General features: G+C 46.7%; 1 protein-coding gene across 3 annotated transcripts in view; it reads left to right on the plus strand.

The window, feature by feature from the left end:
• Positions 1 to 22,088, plus strand: part of JADE1 (jade family PHD finger 1) — a 353,837-nt gene that overhangs the window by 244,348 nt on the left and 87,401 nt on the right. For all 3 annotated transcript variants that reach the window (XM_082270299.1, XM_082270301.1, XM_082270300.1), the window contains exons 7-8: positions 2,137 to 2,304; positions 2,650 to 2,766. In XM_082270299.1, coding sequence (XP_082126425.1) covers positions 2,137 to 2,304; positions 2,650 to 2,766 — 285 coding nt within the window. The remainder of the gene's footprint in view (positions 1 to 2,136; positions 2,305 to 2,649; positions 2,767 to 22,088) is intronic.

Consider the following 22,088-nt stretch of genomic DNA (forward strand, 5'->3'; position numbering starts at 1 on the left):
GAGCCTGGATGATGAACTTCATCTCTATTTGAAGGAACCAGTAATTGACAGAAGTGGTGATCTTCTTCAGTGGTGGAAAGAAAATGAGGCACGCTACAAAAGACTTGCTTCCCATGCTAGAAGATACCTTTCTGCTCCTCCTTCCTCGGTACCAAGTGAGCGAGTTTTTAGTGAAGTGGCAGCAGTTTATGAAAAAAAAAAACAGAAGCCGTTTAACTGGTGAACATGCTGAAATGTTCTGCTTTCTGCACTATAATATTCTACTTAACTGGGAGTATTGAAAGTGTAGTAGTATAGTACTAGTGTCCACTCCAATCCATTCTACTGTCTACCTTTTTGGTCTAGCTTTTTTTCTAGCAGTTTTGCACTGACTGTGCTGCGCTGCAGTCAGTACAAAACTGATAGAAAAAAAGCTAGACAGTGGATTGGAGTCAGTCAGTGGACTACTGCTGCAGTAGTGCGCCACTCACTGCTGCAATCATTTTAAATCACTATTATTATTAGTGAGTGTATTACTGCAGCAGTAGTTCACTGACTCCCTACTGTCTAGCTTTTTTTTCTAGCTGTTTTGCTCTGACTGCAGTTAGTGATTTAAAATCATTGCAGTGAGTGCACGTAGTCCACTGACTCCTCCAATCCGCAATCTAGCTGTTATTCTAGTTTTTTTTTTCTAGCAGTTTTGCATTGACTGCAGTAGTGTTTTGAAATCATTGCAGTGATTGCACTACTGCAGCGGTAGTCCACTGACTCCAATCCACTGTCTAGCTGTTTGTTGTTGTCTAGCTTTTTTTCTAGCAGTTTTGCACTGCACTGCAGTAGGGATTTAAAATTATTGCAGTGAGTGAGTGCACTACTGCAGCAGTTTCTGCATCATTCACAATCCTATGATGTGAAACTGATGTTCCTGCAAGTGCAGTTTTCCTATCAGTTTTTATGCAGTTAAGGTGTGAAGAATGAGCCCTTAATGTTAAAAATGTTAATAAACAAACATTAGCATGTTCAGTAACAGATTTGTGTCAAAAATTGTGTTTATTTTGCCAAACTTTAAATGTTCAAAATATCATCCAAAACCGATATGCAATGGCCAAAATATCGGTATCGGCAACGAAAAACCGATATCGGTCGATCACTAGCCAGCAGCTGCAGTAGCACTACGATCACCAAGAAGTGGGTGTTTGCACCCAGGATGGGCACCATGCTGCACCCCATCCTCCCCTTCCCCACAGCCCAACCACACTGTTCCCTGGCAGCTGTCCCTTCCTTACCCCTGACCTGAGTATAGGGCAGGGAGAGTTCTGTGGGAGCTGCTGGGAGAGGTGTGCTGTCATCTGTGCTTCTGCGTTTCCAAGTGACAGTAAAAAGGGGTACCCAAACTGCCACTGCTAAAGGTGGCGGTATGCCGTTTTACCACACTCGGGCTAAAAAAATGGCCTCCCAATACTGGTTGTGAAATAGTTATAAGAACTGAATACACAGGGCTTAAATGATATGCTCCATCATCTTTGCTTTGTAGACTGTGTTGTACATTATATACTCCAGACTGCATGACTGTACATGCACATCTTTGCTGCTTGACTGTATATATGGTTTGTAGAACATAACTGCTTGGCGTTTACGCTTGAATTTACTTTTATTCCACATTGCCCTACTCTCTTCACTGGACAGTGCTGGGCTTTATATACACCACTAGACTTCGCTGTTTTATATTGAGCTACAGTATGTAATATAGTTCCACATTGCTCTGTTCTGTACATGCCACCTTAAAATAAATAAACTCTATACTGCACAGAGTGCAAGGTAGAGGTTTGCGCCACATACAGGGTGGAGGTGTGCGCTTCGTTCAGAGTGTAGGGTTGAGTACTGCCCCATCTGTTTACCTTGTACTGTACATTACAAAGTCCTCAATGTTTCTTTGAATAAACTTGCTGTACATTTTTGACTGTGGTTTTGATTACCTACAGATTGTGTACGTGCTGCATCTTAAAAACCTTGCAGTGCTGTACTGTTCTTTATATTTTCCTTACTGCCCCAATCACTAAACTGCCAAAAATGATGTAGGTTTTTCCATTTACAGATGTTATCAGGAAAATAGCCAATTATGGTAATTTAACATTCTGCTTTTTGTTTCTCCTGAAGGCATGTTATGGCATTCTCAAAGTACCTGAAGGAAGTTGGTTGTGTCGAACATGTGCCTTAGGGGTCCAACCAAAATGCTTATTGTGCCCAAAGAAAGGAGGTGCCATGAAGCCTACCCGTAGTGGTACTAAATGGGTCCATGTCAGCTGTGCTTTGTGGATCCCTGAGGTAATTTCTGCACTGATCAAGATTTTTTGCAACTTAATAATGCCTGGTTCTTGTTTCCTGTATGCATTAATTCTGCCTAAACTAATATGTAAGTATTCCATACATGATCATGGTTAATGATTTGGTTAAGTAATTCACGCCTAGGCAAAAAACCCAGAAGTTCTGCTATGCAGCATAATAAAGAACATTAGTTTAATAAAATATCCAGTTGTAAGGGAAGGAGTGGGGAGGGGCAGGGCAATGTGACATGACTCTAAGGGTGACGGTCTGCTTTAAGGAGGATATATCTTTTCCCATTTATCATAGTTTTCTACCTTGGATAACAACATGTTTTTGTTTTATTAGGTGAGCATTGGGAGTCCTGAAAAGATGGAGCCAATCACCAAAGTGTCTCACATCCCTAGTAGCCGTTGGGCACTCATATGCAGTTTATGCAATGAGAAAGCTGGAGCTTGCATACAGGTAATGGTCCTGTGTGATGCTATGGGTATACCAATTGCATTAAGTTTAAACATGAAGTTGATACTTGTGATTTTTTATTATTGAATCCTGTCTTTCTCCGAAGCAGTTGTTAATATTTTGGGTGCTGTGTAATGGCCAAAGTTCTCTTATTTTTCTTTGTAATCTGTTTATACTGCTGAATTTTGAATGTGTTATTGACCCAGTAAAGCTCAGTGGAAATATCCATCTATGTACAGATAAGCATGTGACTTACTCCATATGACAGTGCTGCAGCTTAAAGATTAGCATAGGGCTGTTAAATGATGTTGAAGAGACAATGGGGGTTGATTTACTAAAGGCAAAAGCACTGAAGGGGATATGCAAGGAAAATAGCATTTCTCTTACGTCCTCCGACAGTCACCACCCATTCACACAGTCTTCACTTATGGGTATTGACTTCATCTCCACAGGAGTTTCTAGGCATAAGACTTGTAAAACCACAATAAATCTACATAGTCACACCCATGGGGACTGTCCTACTAGTCCAATACCCCCCTGCAATAGCCATCCCATCAGTTTGTCTTCTGCCTAGCTTCAGGAGTGGATAGGCTTCCCTGTGCTGAGGCTATAGTCTCAGCCTTTCTCTTTTTCTTTTATGCTTTATTTTCAAAAGATGTCATTTTTTCTTTACATTGCTAGCTGTTTATTTTATCAGCACCAGTTAGTGGATCTTCGGATGAAGACGGCGTTTGCGGAGCTGGGAATCGGACTGACCGTCCTGGTTCTCCAGGACAGAGGTTCAGATGGAATCCCTGCACGCCATCGAGCATTTCGCAGGCTATGTGTTTGCCCTGGCCTCGCAAACGACCCATCCCTGTCCATCAGGGATGCAGCCTTGTGAGGTGGCTACCTCATTGGACACAGCATAGGTTCGTCCTGCGTTTTGGCTGGCGGCACTCCCCTGCCATTTGAGGGTGGGTGGTTTCCCGCTTGATATGAGGCACCTCACGCCATCGGGTACAGGTAAGTACATTGTGTGGGGCCTCTGTCTGGGGTCGGCAGTTCTGTGTGTCTGTGGTGTCCCCTGTGTCTGTGCGTTTTTGGGCTCCCTGGTCCCGGTCCCTGCGGGGGTTTTTATTCTCACAGCAGCGCTGTGTGGGGTTTTGGGGGTCCCTCTCCTAATGTCACTTTAGGTTGCTTGGGGATGCAGACGCATGTGGCGACCGCTGCGGGGTTAAAAACCGCCGGTCCGCCATTTTTAGTGTGGGCAGCATGTCTGGCTTCACTGTGGGCGCTCATACAGCATGCTATGTAGTTTATTCGCGCCTTACGGCGCCATCTTGTGTGTGGCAAACGATCATTCAGAGCACATGTCGGCGGCCATCTTGCCGAAGCCTCTCATTAGTTTCTATAGGCATCCATTTTCCCTTGGCCTGCAACCTAGTTCAGCCTTCAGCGGTGACATCACTTCCTTCCTTCTCACAGAGCCGACCGAAGGAGCTAGTAACACACTGTGGGGTTCTGTCCTGCTGTCCCTTTCCTATCCTGCCTTGTGCAATCTTCCTGGTCAGTTTTTGTCCCTGCGGGGGGTCTGTATCTCATTCTCAATAGCAGTGTGCTGTGGGAGTCCGCAGCGCTCTTAAAGGGCCAGTTCAAAAAAAAAAAAAAATTTATTTCTGTTATGGAATCCCAGGACAGCAAATTCCCTCCAGCCTTGGTGGGGGATTCAGAGTCCTCTGAATCCTCTAACCAGACTAATTTGGCGGCTATTGTGGCAACTTTGGTGTCAAAAATGGATGTGCTGATGTCTGAACGTGCTGCTAGGAAAAGGCCTAGGGTTTTCTTTTCTTCTGATTCTGAGTGTGACATGGTTGCTGTAGGTAGCGTGGCCCTTTCTGGGTCTCGCTCTTAGGACCCGCTAGAGTCTGAGGGGGAGGCAGAGGTCGCAGGGGTGGATGACTAACCCCCCCCCCCCCCCCCGGGTCGCCCGAGGAACGCGCAGCTATGGATGAGTTGATCCTAGCAGTGAAGGAAGCACTACATTTGGAGGATGAGCCCACTCCTCCAGGCGTTGTGTCCTCTTTTGGTACACACAGGACCCGCAAGACGGCGCAGGTTTTTCCTTGCCCCGCAGAGTTTCACCATAAGGTGAATGAGCTATGGCGTAATTTAAAACACACCTTCGTGGTGCCTAAGAGGTTTCAACTTCTCTACCCTTTTGCGGCTACTATGGCTGCGCGCTGGTGTGTGCCTCCTCAAGTGGATCACACGGTGGCCAGGTTGAACAGAGCTACCCTGCTCCCCGCCAAGGACGCCCCGGTGTTTAGGGATCCTACTGATAGGAGACTGGAGTCTCTTGCCCGACATTCCTACATGGTGGCGGGTTCCATGCTCAAACCTATTTTTGCCTCTGTAATGGTGGCTCAGGCTGTGGCGGATTGGACCAAGGTGCTAAAACGCACCCTCATGGCCAACTCTGCCCCTCCCACTACGGTGGAGATGGTGGATCAGATTTATCGTGGGGTCATGCATTTGTGCGATGCGGCTCTTAATGAGGCCCCTTTGGCAATCCGCCTGTCCAGTGTCGCTGTGGTTAACCATCGCTTAATCTGGTTGAAATGCTGGTCGTCTGCCCAAAAATCCAGGAAGACGGTGGCTGACATCCCCTATGCGGGGTCTCGCCTTTTTGGAGAATCCTTGGACGAATTGGTTAAAGGAGTCACTGGGGGTAACAGCACTTTGCTGCCCCAGAATCCTAAGGGTAAGTTTTTCCGTGGTAAGTGGGGCCCATCCTTTAAACCTGCTCAAGGGTCCTTTTGTGCCTTTAAGGCGCAGAACAAGGGTAAACCCTTTAAGGGCCAAGGTAGTCAGAAGAAGCCCTGGTTTGGCAAGCAAAAATCCGGCCAGGCCGGTGCGGCGGCTCAGTCTGCCTCTGCCTGAAGGGGCGCCCTCACCCGTTACAGGGGTGGGGGGACGTTTGCGCGGTTTCCTACAACCTTGGCTGCTCCGAATCAGGGACAGGTGGGTTCAGGAAATCATTCGATCTTGTTCATTCACGGCCGGCAGACAGATTCTTTCCCTCAAATCTTCATTTGACCCCAGGGCGGTTACAGGACCTACATCAGGCGGTGCAGGATCTTCTCGCTCAGGGGGTGATTGTCCCGGTGCCTCATCGGGACAGGTTTTGGGGTTTTTATTCGAATCTGTTCACTGTGCCCAGAAAGGAGGGCAAAGTGCGTCCGATTCTGGACGTAAAAGCGCTGAACCGCTTCTTGTGCGTTCGAAAGTTCCGCATGGAATCCCTCCGCTCGGTGGTGGCCTCCCTTAATCCAGGGGAGTTCCTGGCCTCTATAGACCTGAAGGATGCATATCTACACATCCCCATTTTCAAGGGTCATCAGAGGTACCTCCGATTCGCTATCGCGGAGGAACATTACCAGTTTGTGGCATTACCTTTCGGTCTCACTTTGGCTCCAAGGGTCTTTACCAAAGTCTTGGCGCCTGTTGCGGGCACAGGGCATTGCGGTCTTGGGATATCTGGACGATCTCCTGTTAAGATCGAGTGCCAGTCAGAGCCTGCTGCGCGATCTGTCCACTACGGTCCAGACGCTTCAGGATTTCGTTTGGACAATCAACGTTCAGAAGTCGACCTTGTCGTCTTCTGTTCGTCTCCCGTATCTGGGAATGGTTCTGGACTCTGCTCAAGCAAAGGTGTTCTTACCGGAGGACAAGCTCCGGACCCTACAGAACGAGGTCAGGTCCCTCAGGGACAACAAATCCTCGTCGCGCAGGACCTGTATGCGGTCCCTGGGGTTAATGGTGTCGGCCTTCGAGGCGATACCGTTTGCACAATTCCACACGCGCTCTCTTCAAGCGGAAATCCTCGCCAGGTGGGACAGGCTACCTCAGTCTTTGGACCTGAGAGTGTCTCTGAGTCGCTAAATCAGGATGGATCTCTTGTGGTGGCTTCAGTCCCCGGCGGTGTCAGACGGAAAATACTTCCAGCCAATTCTGTGGACGGTAATGACCACAGATGCCAACCTGTCGGGCTGGGGTGGCGTTCTTGGCAACCTGTCTGCCCAGGGCACTTGGTCGGAGGAGGAATCCTCCCTTCCGATAAACATATTGCAATTGAGAGCGATCAGGCTGTGCCTGATCCATTGGTCGGATCGTCTTCAGGGCCGTCCTGTACGGGTACAGACGGACAATGCCACTGCGGTGGCTTACATCAACCAACAAGGGGGCACCAGGAGTGCCCAGGCGGCCCAGGAAGTGACCAGTATTCTGTCTTGGGCCGAGACTCATGTCCCGGCGATATTGGTGGTTCACATTCCGGGTGTGGAGAATTGGCAGGCCGACTATCTGACCCGCCAGACCCTGGACCAGGGGGAATGGTCCCTACACCCGGAGGTGTTTCAGATGCTGTGTGTGAAGTGGGGATCCCTGGATGTGGATCTGTTCGCGTCTCGGCTAAACCACAAGGTGGAAAGGTTCGTGGCAAGAACGCGCCATCCTCTGGTAGACGCCTCGGATGCTCTGGTGGCGCCTTGGCGTCGGTATCGACTGATCTATGCCTTTCCTCTGATTCAATTGTTCAGATTCCTTCGCAGGTTGGCCTTGGAACAATCACTGGTGATTCTGGTGGCGCCGGACTGGCCTCGCCGGTCCTGGTACGCGGGCATCATTCACCTGGCCGTAGAGCCTCCGTGGCGGCTGCCAATGCGAGAAGATCTGCTGTCCCAGGGACCGATCTTCCATCCTGCTTTACAGTCGCTGGCTTTAACGGCCTGGCTGTTGAGAGCCAGGTCCCTAGAGATAGGGGTCTCTCCTCAGAGGTCATTTCTACTTTGATCAAGGCTAGAAAAGCCTCTTCTGGTAAGATTTATTACCGTACATGGAAAGCGTATTTTGCCTGGTGTGAGTCCAGGGGTTTCTCTCCTCGTGCCTATTCGGTGGCGACGGTGTTGGCTTTCCTCCAGACTGGTGTGGACCAGCGTCTTGCATTGGCCACGATTAAGGGCCAGGTCTCTGCACTGGCTGTTATTTTCCAGCGCCCTGTGGCGTCTAATTCCTTGATTCGCACCTTTTATTCAAGGTGTGCGTCACCTGGCTCCCCCTAGAAGGGAGCCCTTACCCCCATGGGACTTGAACTTGGTTCTCTCCGTGTTGCAGCGTTCCCCTTTTGAAAACACCAGGGAACTTTTGTTGCCCATGCTATCTAAGAAGGTTGCGTTCCTGGTAGCGATCACTTCTGCTCGCAGAGTTGGCGGCGTTGTCTTGCCGCTCCCCTTACCTGGTGGTTCATAGGGATAAGGTGGTCTTGCGACCTAATCCGTCCTTTTTTGTCAGAAGTGGTTTCGGAATTCCACCTGAATGAGGACATTGTTTTGCCTTCGCTTTGTGGGAATCCTAAGCATCCAAAGGAGGTTGCCTTGCACTCCTTGGATGTTGTCCAGGCGATCAGGGTTTACCTGTCGTCGACTGAATCCTTTCGAAAATCGGATTCTCTTTTTTTCCTTTCTGAGGGACCTCGGAAGGGTATGACTGCATCTGCAGCCACCATTGCCAAATGGATCAGACAGACCATTGTATAGGCCTATTCGTTGTGGGAATGGGTTCCTCCCTTCCCTGTCAAGGCGCACTCTACCAGGTCGATGAGTACGTCCTGGACCTATCGGCATCAGGCTTCGGTGGCCCTGGTGTGCAAGGCTGCGACTTGGTCGTCGGTGCACACTTTCTCAAAATTCTACAAAATTGATGTTCTGGCATCAGCTGATGCATCCTTTGGCCGCAAAGTTCTCTGTACGGCTGTTCCATAGGAAACCCTGGTTTTGTACGGGTTCCTAGATGTTGGGGTTGTTTTCCCCTTGGTTATTTGTTTTCCTGGGTTGTTGCTCATGTTGAGCCCTTTTTTTGTTACCCAGAAGGTTACCTTCTTGTACATGTAAGGTTGCTTTCTCTGATGTGGGTACTGCGTTGCTTTTCTGGCAGTTGCGTTGCCCACCCCTCATATCTACACTGCTTTGGGACATCCCCATAAGTGAAGACTGTGTGAATGGGCGGCGACTGTCGGAGGACGTAAGAGAGAACTGAATTTTTGTGAAATCTTACCGTAAAATTCCTTTCTCTGAGTCCTCCGACAGTCGCCGCCCCCGCCCCTCTTTTTGGGGTCTTTTTATACACTTTCACTGCTTGCGACCAAACTGAATTGGGATGGCTATTGCAGGGGTGTATTGGACTAGTAGGACAGCCCCCGTGGGTGTGACTATGTAGATTTATTGTTCTTTTACAAGTCTTATGCCTAGAAACTCCTGTGGAGATTAAGTCAATACCCATAAGTGTGAATGGGCGGCGACTGTTGGAGGACTCGGAGAAAGGAATTTTACGGTAAGTGTTTTACGGGTTAGTGTTCAGGGGGATTCCCCTGGTGATCTACAAGCAATGCCAGCTGGGGCTTCGCTCTGGATAATCTAGATCCCTATGGTCCCCCCAGCCTGGCTACGAGCATAAGCAGGTTATAGTCCTGCACTAGGCCTCGCCACAACGGTGCCCCATTTTGGATGGGGACGAGCCTGCGAGCGGATGCCGAGGACGTGACGAGCTGGAACGCCCTGAGTCGCAGCGTACCTCTCGGATGGCTGCACCCCCACTTTGGATAGGAGGTCTGCCCGGAGCAGAGCCCACCCAGTCCATAGTATGGTGAGTAAATGTGACCCCCCCTTGCCCCTGGTGGCTTAGGGGGGATTTGGGCCCTCTCCTGGGGATAATAGGACCTGTACCTCCTAAAAGATCTCCCTGGCCTGTCAGGTACCCGGCCCTTGTGCCTGGTCTCCCTCTCCCGTCCCCACGGAGGGCTATGTCACTGGGGCGCCTGGTGTCCTGAGCAATAGTACCTTGTCTCTTGCTGGGTCTTGTTGTAGATCCTTGAGGCCTTCATTATGGGGGTCCTTGGCCGCATGGCACGCCGTGGGTGCCGCCATCTTAAGTGTGGGCAGTGTGTAGATTTTCCCCATGGGGCAGCCATTTTCCCTGAGCTTCCTATTAAAATGTATTGGCAACCATTTTTGTGTAGTATATACTGCACTGGCAGCGTGACCTTTTACATCCAGGCCAAGGTCACTTCCTATAATGCTTCTTCCTGCTGCAGGCCAAGATTGCTTCCTGTGTCTCTTCTCCATGCTGCAGAGGCCGTTCAAGAGGGTTCTCTCTGGAGGTGGTACAGTACTGGGGTCTTTGCGGGCATATCCCTACACACTCTGCTGTTATTGTATAATAAAGGGGGGCTCTGCAGACCACGGCGATCTGTGGGAACCGAGAGTTGGTTTTGTCATGATAAAGGTTACTAGCCGGAAACGGCCGCTGACTTCTCCATCAATGGTGGAGTCCTCTGATTCAGAGGCTGATGTAGTCACCACGGACGACCCCCCCCCGACCTGAATGGTCACTGTCCTCAGTCAGATGGTGAAGAGGACGTGCTTTAGTGGAAGCCCTGATTGTTTCAGTGAGGGAAACTTTAAAAATGATGATGAGCCCAGTCTGGCAGGGACACGGGTGCCCTTTGGCTCCCGCAAGACCCAAAATTCTGGCAAGGTTTTCCCCTGTCCTGAGACTTTTCATGATATTGTGAAAGACCAATGGTGGCGCGTTATTCACATGCTAGTGGTGCCAAAATGCTTTAATCGCCGGTATCCTTTTGCTGATACGGTCTCCAACCGTTGGACGGTGCCACCAAAGGTGGATCACCCTGTTTCAAGGTTGAACAAATCTACTATTGTGCCCGTGGAAGATTCCCCGGTTTTCACGTATCCGGTGGACAGGCGGGTGGAATCCCTTTCCTGCCATCTTCACGTGTTGGCGGATTCCATTTTGAAACCGATCTTTGTGTGTTTTAATATCACAGATGGTTACGGAATGGATTAGGGTTCTGAAAGGGAACTTGGACCCTGACGTGGTTCCCCCAGAACTGATGGAACTTTTGGACCAGATGGCCCAGGCCTTGGTGTTTCTGTGTGATGCGTCCCTAGATGCGGCTCCCCTGGTGGCCAGAGTTTCTGGGAGAGCATTTTTTTGGCGACTCACTGGATGAGTTGATCAAGGGTCTGACTCGCGGGAAGAGTACTCTTCTTCCTCAATCCTCAAAAGGTAAAACACCCCGTGCTAAGCGGGGTCCTTCCTTTGTTGCTCATAGAAGGTTTTTTCGTTCCCCCAGGGCGCAAGATCAAGGTAAGCCGTTCAGAGCTTCTGAAAGGGGCTAAGAAGCACTGGGGCAAATCCAAGGCCAGTCAGTCTGGTGCTACGGACAAGTCCTCTTCAACGTGAAGGGGCGCCCTCAACCGTTTCTAGGGTGGGGGAACATCTGTGCTTCTTTCAGGAACCCTGAACTTCCTTCGTTCAAGACAAATGTGTTCGCAAACTGATTTGTTCCAGATACAAAGTCGAATTTTGGTCACGGCTGGGGGACAAGTTTTTTTCAGTCGAATCTTCCCCGGTCTCCAGAGCATTTGAAAGCTCTTCGGGAAACTGTGCAGGATCTCCTGGCTCAAGGTGTGATTTTGCCGGTTCCTCTGCAGGAACGGTTTCTATTCAAACCTGTTCATAGTGCCCAGAAAAGAGGGCAAGGTGCGTCCAATGCTGGACTTCAAGGCTCTGAACTGTTTTGTGCGGGTGCAGAAGTTTTCAAATGGAGTCCATTCAGTCAGTGGTGGCATCCTTGAATTGGGGATTTTCTGGCCTCCAATATCAAAGATGCGTATCTCCACATCCCCATATTCGAGGGACATCCGCGATTCCTTTGGGTCTCGCCCCTGCTCCCAGAGTTTTTACCAAGGTACTGGACCTGGTGCTGACCTTGTTACTTTGGCGAGGAATCTCTGTTACAGTTCAGACCCTTCAAGAATTCGGGTGGACAATCAATTTCAAGAAATCTGCTCTGACCCCATCTAAACGGGTCACTTATCTGGGGCTGACTCTCGACTCTGCTCTAGCGAGGGTCTTCCTCCCCTTGGAAAAGCTTCAGAAGTTGCAAAGGGTGTTCAGGTTGCTGATGGAAACCAATCAGTTCTCCTTGCGGGCTTGCATGAGGGGCCTGGGCCTGATGGTATCAACCTTCGAAGCAGTCCTGTTCAGTCTCACTTGAGACCGCTGCAGAAAGAAATTCTGGCAAAATGGATCAGGGATCCTCGTCATTGGACCAGAAGATTCATTTGAGCCATCTCACAAAGTGTGCTCTATCCTGGTTGATCCAGTCACCTGTTCTGTGTCAGAGCAAGTCCTTCCTGCCGCTGTATTTGACAGTGGTCGCCACGGACGCCCGCCTGTCAGGTTGGGGTGGAGTGCTGGGGAAGCTCTGTGCCCAGAGGACTTGGGACGACGGAAGAGTCTTCCTTGCCGATCAATTTTCTGGAGCTGGGGACGATCAAGCTTTACCTGCTCCACTGGACGAGTCGGCTACATAACTCTCCGGTGCGGATACAGTCGGACAATGCCACGGCGTTGGCTTACATCAATCAAGGGGCTCCAAGAGTGTCCTGGTGACCAAGGAGGTGGCCGAGCCAATGTTCCAGCTCTTTCTGAAGTCCACATTACGGCTGTGGAGAATTGGCAAGCGGATTACCTGAGTCGCCAGGTGTTGGATCAAGGGGAATGTTCCCTTCATCTGGAGGCATTTCACCTCCTGGGTGCCCGGTGGGGGGCTCCGGAGGTGGATCGGTTTGTGTCCCGCCTCAACAGAAAAGTTCAGCGGTTTGTGGCCAGGTCTCGGGATCCTTGAGCCGACGCCACAGGCGCTCTGGTGGTTCCTTGGAGCCAGTATCGCCTGATTTATGCCTTCCCTCCGCTCGTCCTGCCCAGGTTTCTTCACCGGGTGGCGGTGGAAGGCATTACGGTCATTCTGGTGGCACCAGACTGGCCTCGTGGTCTTGGTACGCAGACCTGATAAAAATGGTCGTGGATCCTCCATGACGACTTCCTCTACGGGAAGATCTGCTGTCTCAAGGACTGATCTTCCATCCTGCTTTACAGTCGCTGGCTTAACGGCTTGGCGGTTGAAAGAAAGGTGTTGAGGGATAGGGGCCTCTCTGACTCAGTGATTCCTAGCCTTTTGAAGGCCAGGAAGTCATCTAGGAAGATCTATCATCATTCGTGGAAATCATACATTTCATGGTGTGAATCGCTGCAGCTGCACCCTCGCTTGTTTTCTATAGCTCGGCTTTTGGCCTTTCTGCAATAAGGGGTTGAGAAGCACTTGGCGTTGGGCACTATCAAGGGTCTGGTGTCGGCCTTGGCCTTTACTTCCAACATCCATTGGCTACTTAGATCTTGATTCGCTCTTTTGTTCAAGGGGTGCGTCATCTGGCTCCTCCGAGGAGATCTCCGTTACCTCTGTGGGATCTCAATCTGGTTTTGTCTGTTCTTCAAAAACCTCATTTTGAGAATATTAGGGAGATTTATCTGGTTGCCTTCCTAGTGGCTATTGCTTCTGCTCGCATGGTATCTGAGTTGGTGGCTCTGTCGTGTTGTTGTTCACCTTATTTGGTGGTCCACAGGGTTAAAGTGGTCCTCCGACCTAATCCGTCTTTTCATCCTAATGAAGACATGCTGCCTTTCTTATGTCCTAAGCCTAAGCATCCCAAGGAAATTGCCTTGCATTCTTTGAATGTGGTTCGGGCGATAAGGGTTTATCTGACGGTTACTGAGTCCTTTAGAAATTCGGACTCTCCCTTTTGTCCTTACAGACGGTCCTCGCAAAGGTTTGGCTGCGTCTGCTGCAACCATTTCCAGATCAGAAAGGGGGGGTAAACCTGGCGCACAACTAGGGAAATGAGTGTCCAAAAACTTCCACAAGCTCCAATACAGACAGTATGCTACTTAAATGGCACAGTAGCCTAAAGATATTGAATTGAATTAGAAGAGTCCATAAAAAGTCCATGTACATACGTCTCCATATGCTACACTCCGCAAGCTGCTCTGTAAGCAAGTAGAAGGGACTTGTGGCGAGCTGTAAGAGGAAAAACAGGCGCCACACTAAGTGCAGTATATCTGGATAAATGTTTAATAGACCAAATAGAAAGGTACTCACAAACGATGATATAAAAACAGCATATCAGTAGTAAAGGAAATGGTAATCCCAGTGTCCAAATTCAGGATGGCACAAGCGGTCTCAAAGCATCGGGCTGTAACGAGTGGAGGATCGATACTTCATGTCTACTGGGGACACAGCGCTGGCCGCTCTGACGTCACTTCCGGGATACGTACTGGCGCCGGCGACGCGTTGTCGGAGCATGCGCTCCTTCCTCAGGCCGATAATGCGCCATTTTGCTCAAGGGCTTAAGTAGACAAGGAGGCAGAGCCAGCTGGGTCCTAAAGAGTGCCAATAATCCTCACTCAAGAGGAACCCGCTGTGATACTGAACAGGGGCAGTGTACATTATGAAAAGAAACCAGAGCAGTAGTCAAATATATAGTAACAAGAAATCTGTTATAACTAGTTCTCAACAAAATAAGAAATTTCGGAATAAATGGAAATAGGGATTGATGTGAAAATAAATAAGAATAAAAATAAAAATAAAAATAAAATAAATAATAATATAAATAATAAGAAAAATAATAATGATAATAATGGTTGGAAAAAATAAAAAAAATAAAAAAATAAGAAAAAATGAAAAAATTGAAAAAAAGGAGGAAAAGGATAATGAGAAAATAAAAATAAAACTAAAAATAATATAATAAAATAATAATAAAAAAAAAATAAAAAATGCTAACATTAAATTATACAAGTTTAAAATGCACATTGTATATGTATACATCCACATATTGTTACACATAGGGATATATTATCATAATACAATGATATAGTAATAATAGAACCGTAAATATATGTATAGATATCATTATACTAAAGAATATCATTATTCTTTTTTAAAAAAAAATTTTTATATATAAAAATATATATAAAAAAATATATAAAAATATATATATATATATAAAACACCGTAGAAAAGAGGATAAAATCATCCAAAAGACCATCAGCCAATATAACCATCCACTAATGTATCCTATTCTGGCTCCATACATAATTGTTATAAAAGGGTATAAAAAAGGTGGTGGGGCATTATTCTCAGACGTCCAATCCAAAATTATTGGATGGAGTCATATGAGAGTGTTGGTCTCAATTTCTTCGTTCAAACCACCCGGCACTAAAGTGTCCAAAGTATATATCCAATAGGCCTCCCTTTGGCATAATCTCTTAAAACGTTCTGCAGGCGCCAAAGTAGCAGGTATGGACTCGATAATCCACACCCTGAGGCCGAGAGACAGGTGTTCATGATGCAGCAGGAAGTGGCGTGGAACACTGTGCTTATCATTACCAGCCTCCACAAACCTGCGGTGCTCACCGAATCTCTTCCTCAGGGTGCGGATTGTCCTTCCTACATAAAACAGCCCACACGGGCATGTGAGGCAATAAACAACAAACTCTGTGGAGCAATTGTAAAACTGTGTCAATGGGTATGTTTTTCCTTTTGCTAAAAAGTTTTTCTGTCCATGAGTAACGTGTTTACAGGTCAGACACAATTTTTTGCGGCATTGGAACATTCCAATAAGTGGGATCAAACAAGGTCTCTCTAAAGATGATATAGGGGGACCCTTCAACTTACTGGGTGCCACCATGCTCTTAATGTTCCTTGCTCTTCTGTAAGTGACCTTGGGTTTGGGGGGTAAATTCTCCCTCAGATGGGGGTCTTCCAGTAAGATTGGCCAGTGCTTGACCAGAATTTTCTCCAAAAGCCTTATCGGTAAATTTTTTCTTGAGTTGGGCAGAAGAAACTGTACCAACGATAATGATTATATAGAACAGAGTGCCCAACTCAAGAAAAAATTTACCGATAAGGCTTTTCCGGAAACCCTTCTTAACCATGCTCATAACATCTATTTGGCCGGCCACGAAAGTATTAAAAAGGTAAAACCCGATACAGAAGCTATTACACCCAGATTTGTGACTCAATTTCACACTAAGTATAAAAAGATGGAGAAAATTCTGGTCAAGCACTGGCCAATCTTACTGGAAGACCCCCATCTGAGGGAGAATTTACCCCCCAAACCCAAGGTCACTTACAGAAGAGCAAGGAACATTAAGAGCATGGTGGCACCCAGTAAGTTGAAGGGTCCCCCTATATCATCTTTAGAGAGACCTTGTTTGATCCCACTTATTGGAATGTTCCAATGCCGCAAAAAATTGTGTCTGACCTGTAAACACGTTACTCATGGACAGAAAAACTTTTTAGCAAAAGGAAAAACATACCCATTGACACAGTTTTACAATTGCTCCACAGAGTTTGTTGTTTATTGCCTCACATGCCCGTGTGGGCTGTTTTATGTAGGAAGGACAATCCGCACCCTGAGGAAGAGATTCGGTGAGCACCGCAGGTTTGTGGAGGCTGGTAATGATAAGCACAGTGTTCCACGCCACTTCCTGCTGCATCATGAACACCTGTCTCTCGGCCTCAGGGTGTGGATTATCGAGTCCATACCTGCTACTTTGGCGCCTGCAGAACGTTTTAAGAGATTATGCCAAAGGGAGGCCTATTGGATATATACTTTGGACACTTTAGTGCCGGGTGGTTTGAACGAAGAAATTGAGACCAACACTCTCATATGACTCCATCCAATAATTTTGGATTGGACGTCTGAGAATAATGCCCCACCACCTTTTTTATACCCTTTTATAACAATTATGTATGGAGCCAGAATAGGATACATTAGTGGATGGTTATATTGGCTGATGGTCTTTTGGATGATTTTATCCTCTTTTCTACGGTGTTTTATATATATATATATATATTTTTATATATTTTTTTTATATATATTTTTATATATAAAATTTTTTTTTAAAAAAGAATAATGATATTCTTTAGTATAATGATATCTATACATATATTTACGGTTCTATTATTACTATATCATTGTATTATGATAATATATCCCTATGTGTAACAATATGTGGATGTATACATATACAATGTGCATTTTAAACTTGTATAATTTAATGTTAGCATTTTTTATTTTCTTTTATTTTTTTTTTTTTTTTTGTTTATTATTATTTTATTATATTATTTTTAGTTTTATTTTTATTTTTATTTTCTCATTATCCTTTTCCTCCTTTTTTTCAATTTTTTCATTTTTTCTTATTTTTTTATTTTTTTATTTTTTCCAACCATTATTATCATTATTATTTTTCTTATTATTTATATTATTATTTATTTTATTTTTATTTTTATTTTTATTTTTATTCTTATTTATTTTCACATCAATCCCTATTTCCATTTATTCCGAAATTTCTTATTTTGTTGAGAACTAGTTATAACAGATTTCTTGTTACTATATATTTGACTACTGCTCTGGTTTCTTTTCATAATGTACACTGCCCCTGTTCAGTATCACAGCGGGTTCCTCTTGAGTGAGGATTATTGGCACTCTTTAGGACCCAGCTGGCTCTGCCTCCTTGTCTACTTAAGCCCTTGAGCAAAATGGCGCATTATCGGCCTGAGGAAGGAGCGCATGCTCCGACAACGCGTCGCCGGCGCCAGTACGTATCCCGGAAGTGACGTCAGAGCGGCCAGCGCTGTGTCCCCAGTAGACGGGAAGTATCGATCCTCCACTCGTTACAGCCCGATGCTTTGAGACCGCTTGTGCCATCCTGAATTTGGACACTGGGATTACCATTTCCTTTACTACTGATATGCTGTTTTTATATCATCGTTTGTGAGTACCTTTCTATTTGGTCTATTAAACGTTTATCCAGATATACTGCACTTAGTGTGGCGCCTGTTTTTCCTCTTACATTTCCAGATCAGGCAGACAGTTGTTCAGGCTTATTTACTCAAGGGTCAGGTTCCACCTTTCCCTGTGAAGGCACATTCTACTAGAGCGCTGATTGCCTCTTGGGCTTTTCGCCATCAGGCCTCTGTTGTACATGTTTGTGAGGCAGCATTTGGTCTTCTGTGCATACTTTTACAAAATTTCACAAGGTGGATTTGTTGGCATCTTCAGATGCATCTTTTGGACTGCAAGGTTTTGCAGGCTGCTGTTTTGTAAGAGAATGTTTTTTGTTTCTCTTTTTACCTGGGTAAGCTCCTTTTGTTTGGTTGAGCTTCTTGTTACACAGTTGGCTAAGTTTAGCCTTTGAAGTTTACTTTACTTTCTGGTTGCGTTCTTCCCACCCCTCATGCCTACACTGCTTTGGGACGTCCCATTCAGCTAATGAAGATGAGGCTGCGTCTGTCAATGGACCATATTTTTATAAGCTCTTTCTCTCTTCGCCTTCCTGGATGGCCCAAACATGAGATGATAGGCTCCTCCCACAGGAAACACAATCAACAGTTGTTAAAAGGCCCCACCCTTCCCTCTGTACCTCAGTTTTAGATTGTTTCTTCCTACAGCGGAACGTTTGTTGTTTTCACTGACCTGCAGACTTTTTGATAGTCCTATGGTACCCCTGTGAGCCAGGTTCAGCGAAGCCATTGAGAGTAGAGCTCTACCTGCCACCCCTCCCGGGTTTCTCACAGGTCGCCCCCATGCCTACAAGCCGTCGGTCACCTGGGTGCCCCTCTAGGCTTGCCTCCGGCGCCAGCAGCTCTCCTCCACAGAAGGCTTTTTAGAAGCCGCCGGACGGACGCCTCAAGCAGCTTCTTTGAAACCACAACTTCCAGGATGCAGCAGCGGAGACAAAGTGTGGAGGAGACGCCGGATCCGCTTACTAGCAGGAAAGCAGACTCCCAGGCTACAAGAGCCCGGACAGCTGAAGGAGAAACGATGCCTCCACAACCACCCTCCGCAGAAGGAGGTGGAAGGCCGGTCCAGTCGAAGCCAAACTCATGGTTTTGATCCGGGTAAAAGTGCTGGAACATATCCTTGCATATTATTAAAGTCTGCTGGGGCTGAGTCCCGTTTCCCAGACCTTAGTCAGACTTACCTAGTGTCCTTTCTATGGTCCATGTATAATAAAAGAAAGAGGGAGAAGGCAACCCACCTCATGTGATGCATCCGGACAGCTGCAAAGCAAGGACGCCTACCGCAACCCTCCTCATGTGAGAGGAGGGGGAAAGTTGGTTTAGGTGGCTACAGGTAAGCCCAGTCGGAACCAAGTAAGTGCTCTGTTTCCTTGACTGTTTGGGACTAATACCAGCATTAAGCAATCCTTGGTAAGTGCCCATATGTTCCCTCAGCGGGACCTGTAGCCAAAAAATTTACTGTGAACAGGAAGAGTGATCTGGTAGTGGTTTCCTCTTCTCCTGTGAATTCCCTAGATGGGATATTAAGCTAGAGCCATGCTCCCCGTGGGGGAGCATGTAGCCGGCTTACTATGAGCAGGAAGAGTGACCTGGTGGTGGTCTCCTTCCCCTGCGAAATCCCCAGATGGGATATTAAGCTGAGCCATGCTCCCCGTGGGGGAGCATGTAGCCGGCTTACTATGAGCAGGAAGAGTGACCTGGTGGTGGTCTCCTCTTCCCCTGCGAAATCCCCAGATGGGATATTAAGCTAGAGCCATGCTCCCCATGGGGGAGCATGTAGCCGGCTTACTATGAGCAGGAAGAGCGACCTGTGGTGGTCTCCTCTTCCCCTGCGAAATCCCCAGATGGGATTTTAAGCTAGAGCCATGCTCCCCATGGGGGAGCATGTAGCCGGCTTACTATGAGCAGGAAGAGCGACCTGTGGTGGTCTCCTCTTCCCCTGCGAAATCCCCAGATGGGATTTTAAGCAAGAGCCATGCTCCCCGTGGGGGAGCATGTAGCCGGCTTACTATGAGCAGGAAGAGCGACCTGGTGGTGGTCTCCTCTTCCCCTGCGAAATCCCCAGATGGGCGAAATCCCCAGATGGGATATTAAGCTAGCTGATAAGGAGGTCTCAGGTTTAGTATAAACACTTTCTCCCTCTGGGAGCATGTAGCCGACTTACTATGAGCAGGAAGAGCGTTCTGGTGTTGGTTTTCTCTTCCCTGGGAAATCCCCAGGTGGGATATTAAGCTGGCTGGTAAAGAGGCCTCAGGTTTGTGAGTCTCCCCCTTCCATGTGTTCAGGAGGATAGTAAGCAAACCTGGGGCCGTGGTAATCCTAGGGAGCTCAGCAGCAGATCCCTAATTACACCAAAGACTGCAGCTGGACCTTTGCCAAAAAAGCTTCCTGACTAAATCAGAAAGTGCTGTGAGCTTTTTTAACTCTGAGAAGGGTGTGGCACTGTATGGACTTTTTCGGTTTGTATGCAGTCGGGCAGATCCGTGCACTACATGGAGAAGATGGATCTGAAAGTAATCTAACAACGAGGGTTGTATTGTGTGTATCCAGCCTTAGAATTCTTATAGGCTACTGCTACCACTAAGCAAGCTACTCATTCCTAAGGGATTAAAAACAGACTTGGCTTTGGTGTGTAAGGCTACATCTACACTGCCAAAAGTCATGCGACTGGCAGTGCGATATGCAGTGCGACCTGGATACGCCTTTTTTTTAATGCAATTTTTTGATCTAATATTGCAGTTTCTGACTAGAGGGCGTGTCAGGCTGGTACAGGCACCTTTTATTGGTAATAGTCGCTGCAGCCTTATGTCGCACAGGACCAGGGAAGGTTGCATGACAAGTCGCACCAGTAGAACAAAACTTAAGGGGTGGGACCCCTAGTGTTTGAACTACTACCCATCCTGGGTCAAACTAGATGCATTACTGTCTGCAACTCTAGTTGATAAATTATTGTTAAGTACAAAAGTCTCTGTACAAACAGCTATATATATATATATATATATATATATATATATATATATATATATATATATATATATATATATATATATAGTGGTTTGTCCAGTCTCTTAAGGGGCTGATTGCCTTCAAATAAAGAGTTGTGTCCAGCCCTTCATGCGAAGAGACTGAAGTAATTGATCTCCAGACCTGTGCTCGCACGCAAAAAAAAAGACTTGACTTTTTGCATGGTTTGGTGGCTTCTTACAAATACACAATGCAGAAGCTCATTGCTGTCTTTGAAGTGTTTTGTGGTCGACTATCAAAAACACGCAGCCTTGGTTGTCTGTCTTTTTGTCTGTCTAGTTCGACTATATGGTATCTTGTCTACTGAAAATGCTCCACATGGAAAATTGGGGATGTCTGCGGTTAAAACCTATTACACCTTTTTCCTTCAGCATTTCAGAAATGCACTACATTGTTGGTAGCAACATTTCTGTTGGTTACTTGATGGTAACCTGACTATTAAGTCAGAAATGCACAAGGGCCAGAGTCAGGTCTATTATAACTGCACTGGTGCTAACAAAAAGGAGCGACTTTAAAGCGATTGTTAGTAACCTCGGCGACACAGCTGTACCAGGTTACTATTCAGAAATACGTAACCGTAGGTTTGGAAGTGGCATTTCAAAGTATCATTTCGGACAATACATAATCTCTGGAGGTTTATGGTAACATTTCAGTCACACGGCTATACCATGTGACCATTTAGAAATGCACAGCATAAAAGACACAATATTGCAAATTTTGTTGTAACTTTTGTTGCCTGCCTGGAACATGCCTATACCATGTTACCATGCAAATCGCACACCATTTAAATATGGATAGTCAAGCTGTACCTGGTTGCTAATCAGATATTTTCAACTCTGTTGTTAACAATGTTTTGCCACCATATGACTACATCCGCTGGCCAAGTATAAACGCACAACAGGGACATGGCTAGTGTCCTGGGTACCCTGTTGACTATCAAAAAATCCACGACATGGATGTATAGTGGTGTTCGGACATATAACTATACCTTGTTGTTCCTTAGAAAGGAGAAAACTTAAAAGTTTGTATTCCTTCTGGTGTGTTGGTTATATGAAGGTACCTGGTCAGGTATCAGCAATACGCAACATGGGAGTTGGTGTCCCTTCTGTCCTTATACGGACTTATGAAGTTAATGTTGTGGCCTGCCTGAGCTAGTCTATCTAGCGGCGCCTCAGATATACGCATGTATGTCTACATCCTTTTTTCTCTGGGGTAGTGCGTCAGTAACGCACAATCGGTAATCTTCTATACGTGTGATATTATTGGTACATATATCACCTTTTATCACAGACCTTGTATCCCCAGGGAAATGGAAGGCTCAGAAGCTTTGACTGCAGACGCTTCAGATACCACAAGACACAGTCCTTTTTCTTGTTAGGTCATACCAGAAGTCTTCCTCTGCTTAAAAGCCTGGTAAGGTCATAAGACCCTAAAAGAGGGATAAAATATCCTCCTCTTGCCTTTAGGAACTCTGTGCATGGGAGTTTATCACTTCAGCCAGAAGGGTAAAGGACGTGGTAGTCTAAAGAGTCAG

This window comes from Pelophylax lessonae (genome assembly GCF_965119305.1).
Source record: "Pelophylax lessonae genome assembly, chromosome: 1".
In the NCBI taxonomy this organism is placed as follows: domain Eukaryota; kingdom Metazoa; phylum Chordata; class Amphibia; order Anura; family Ranidae; genus Pelophylax; species Pelophylax lessonae.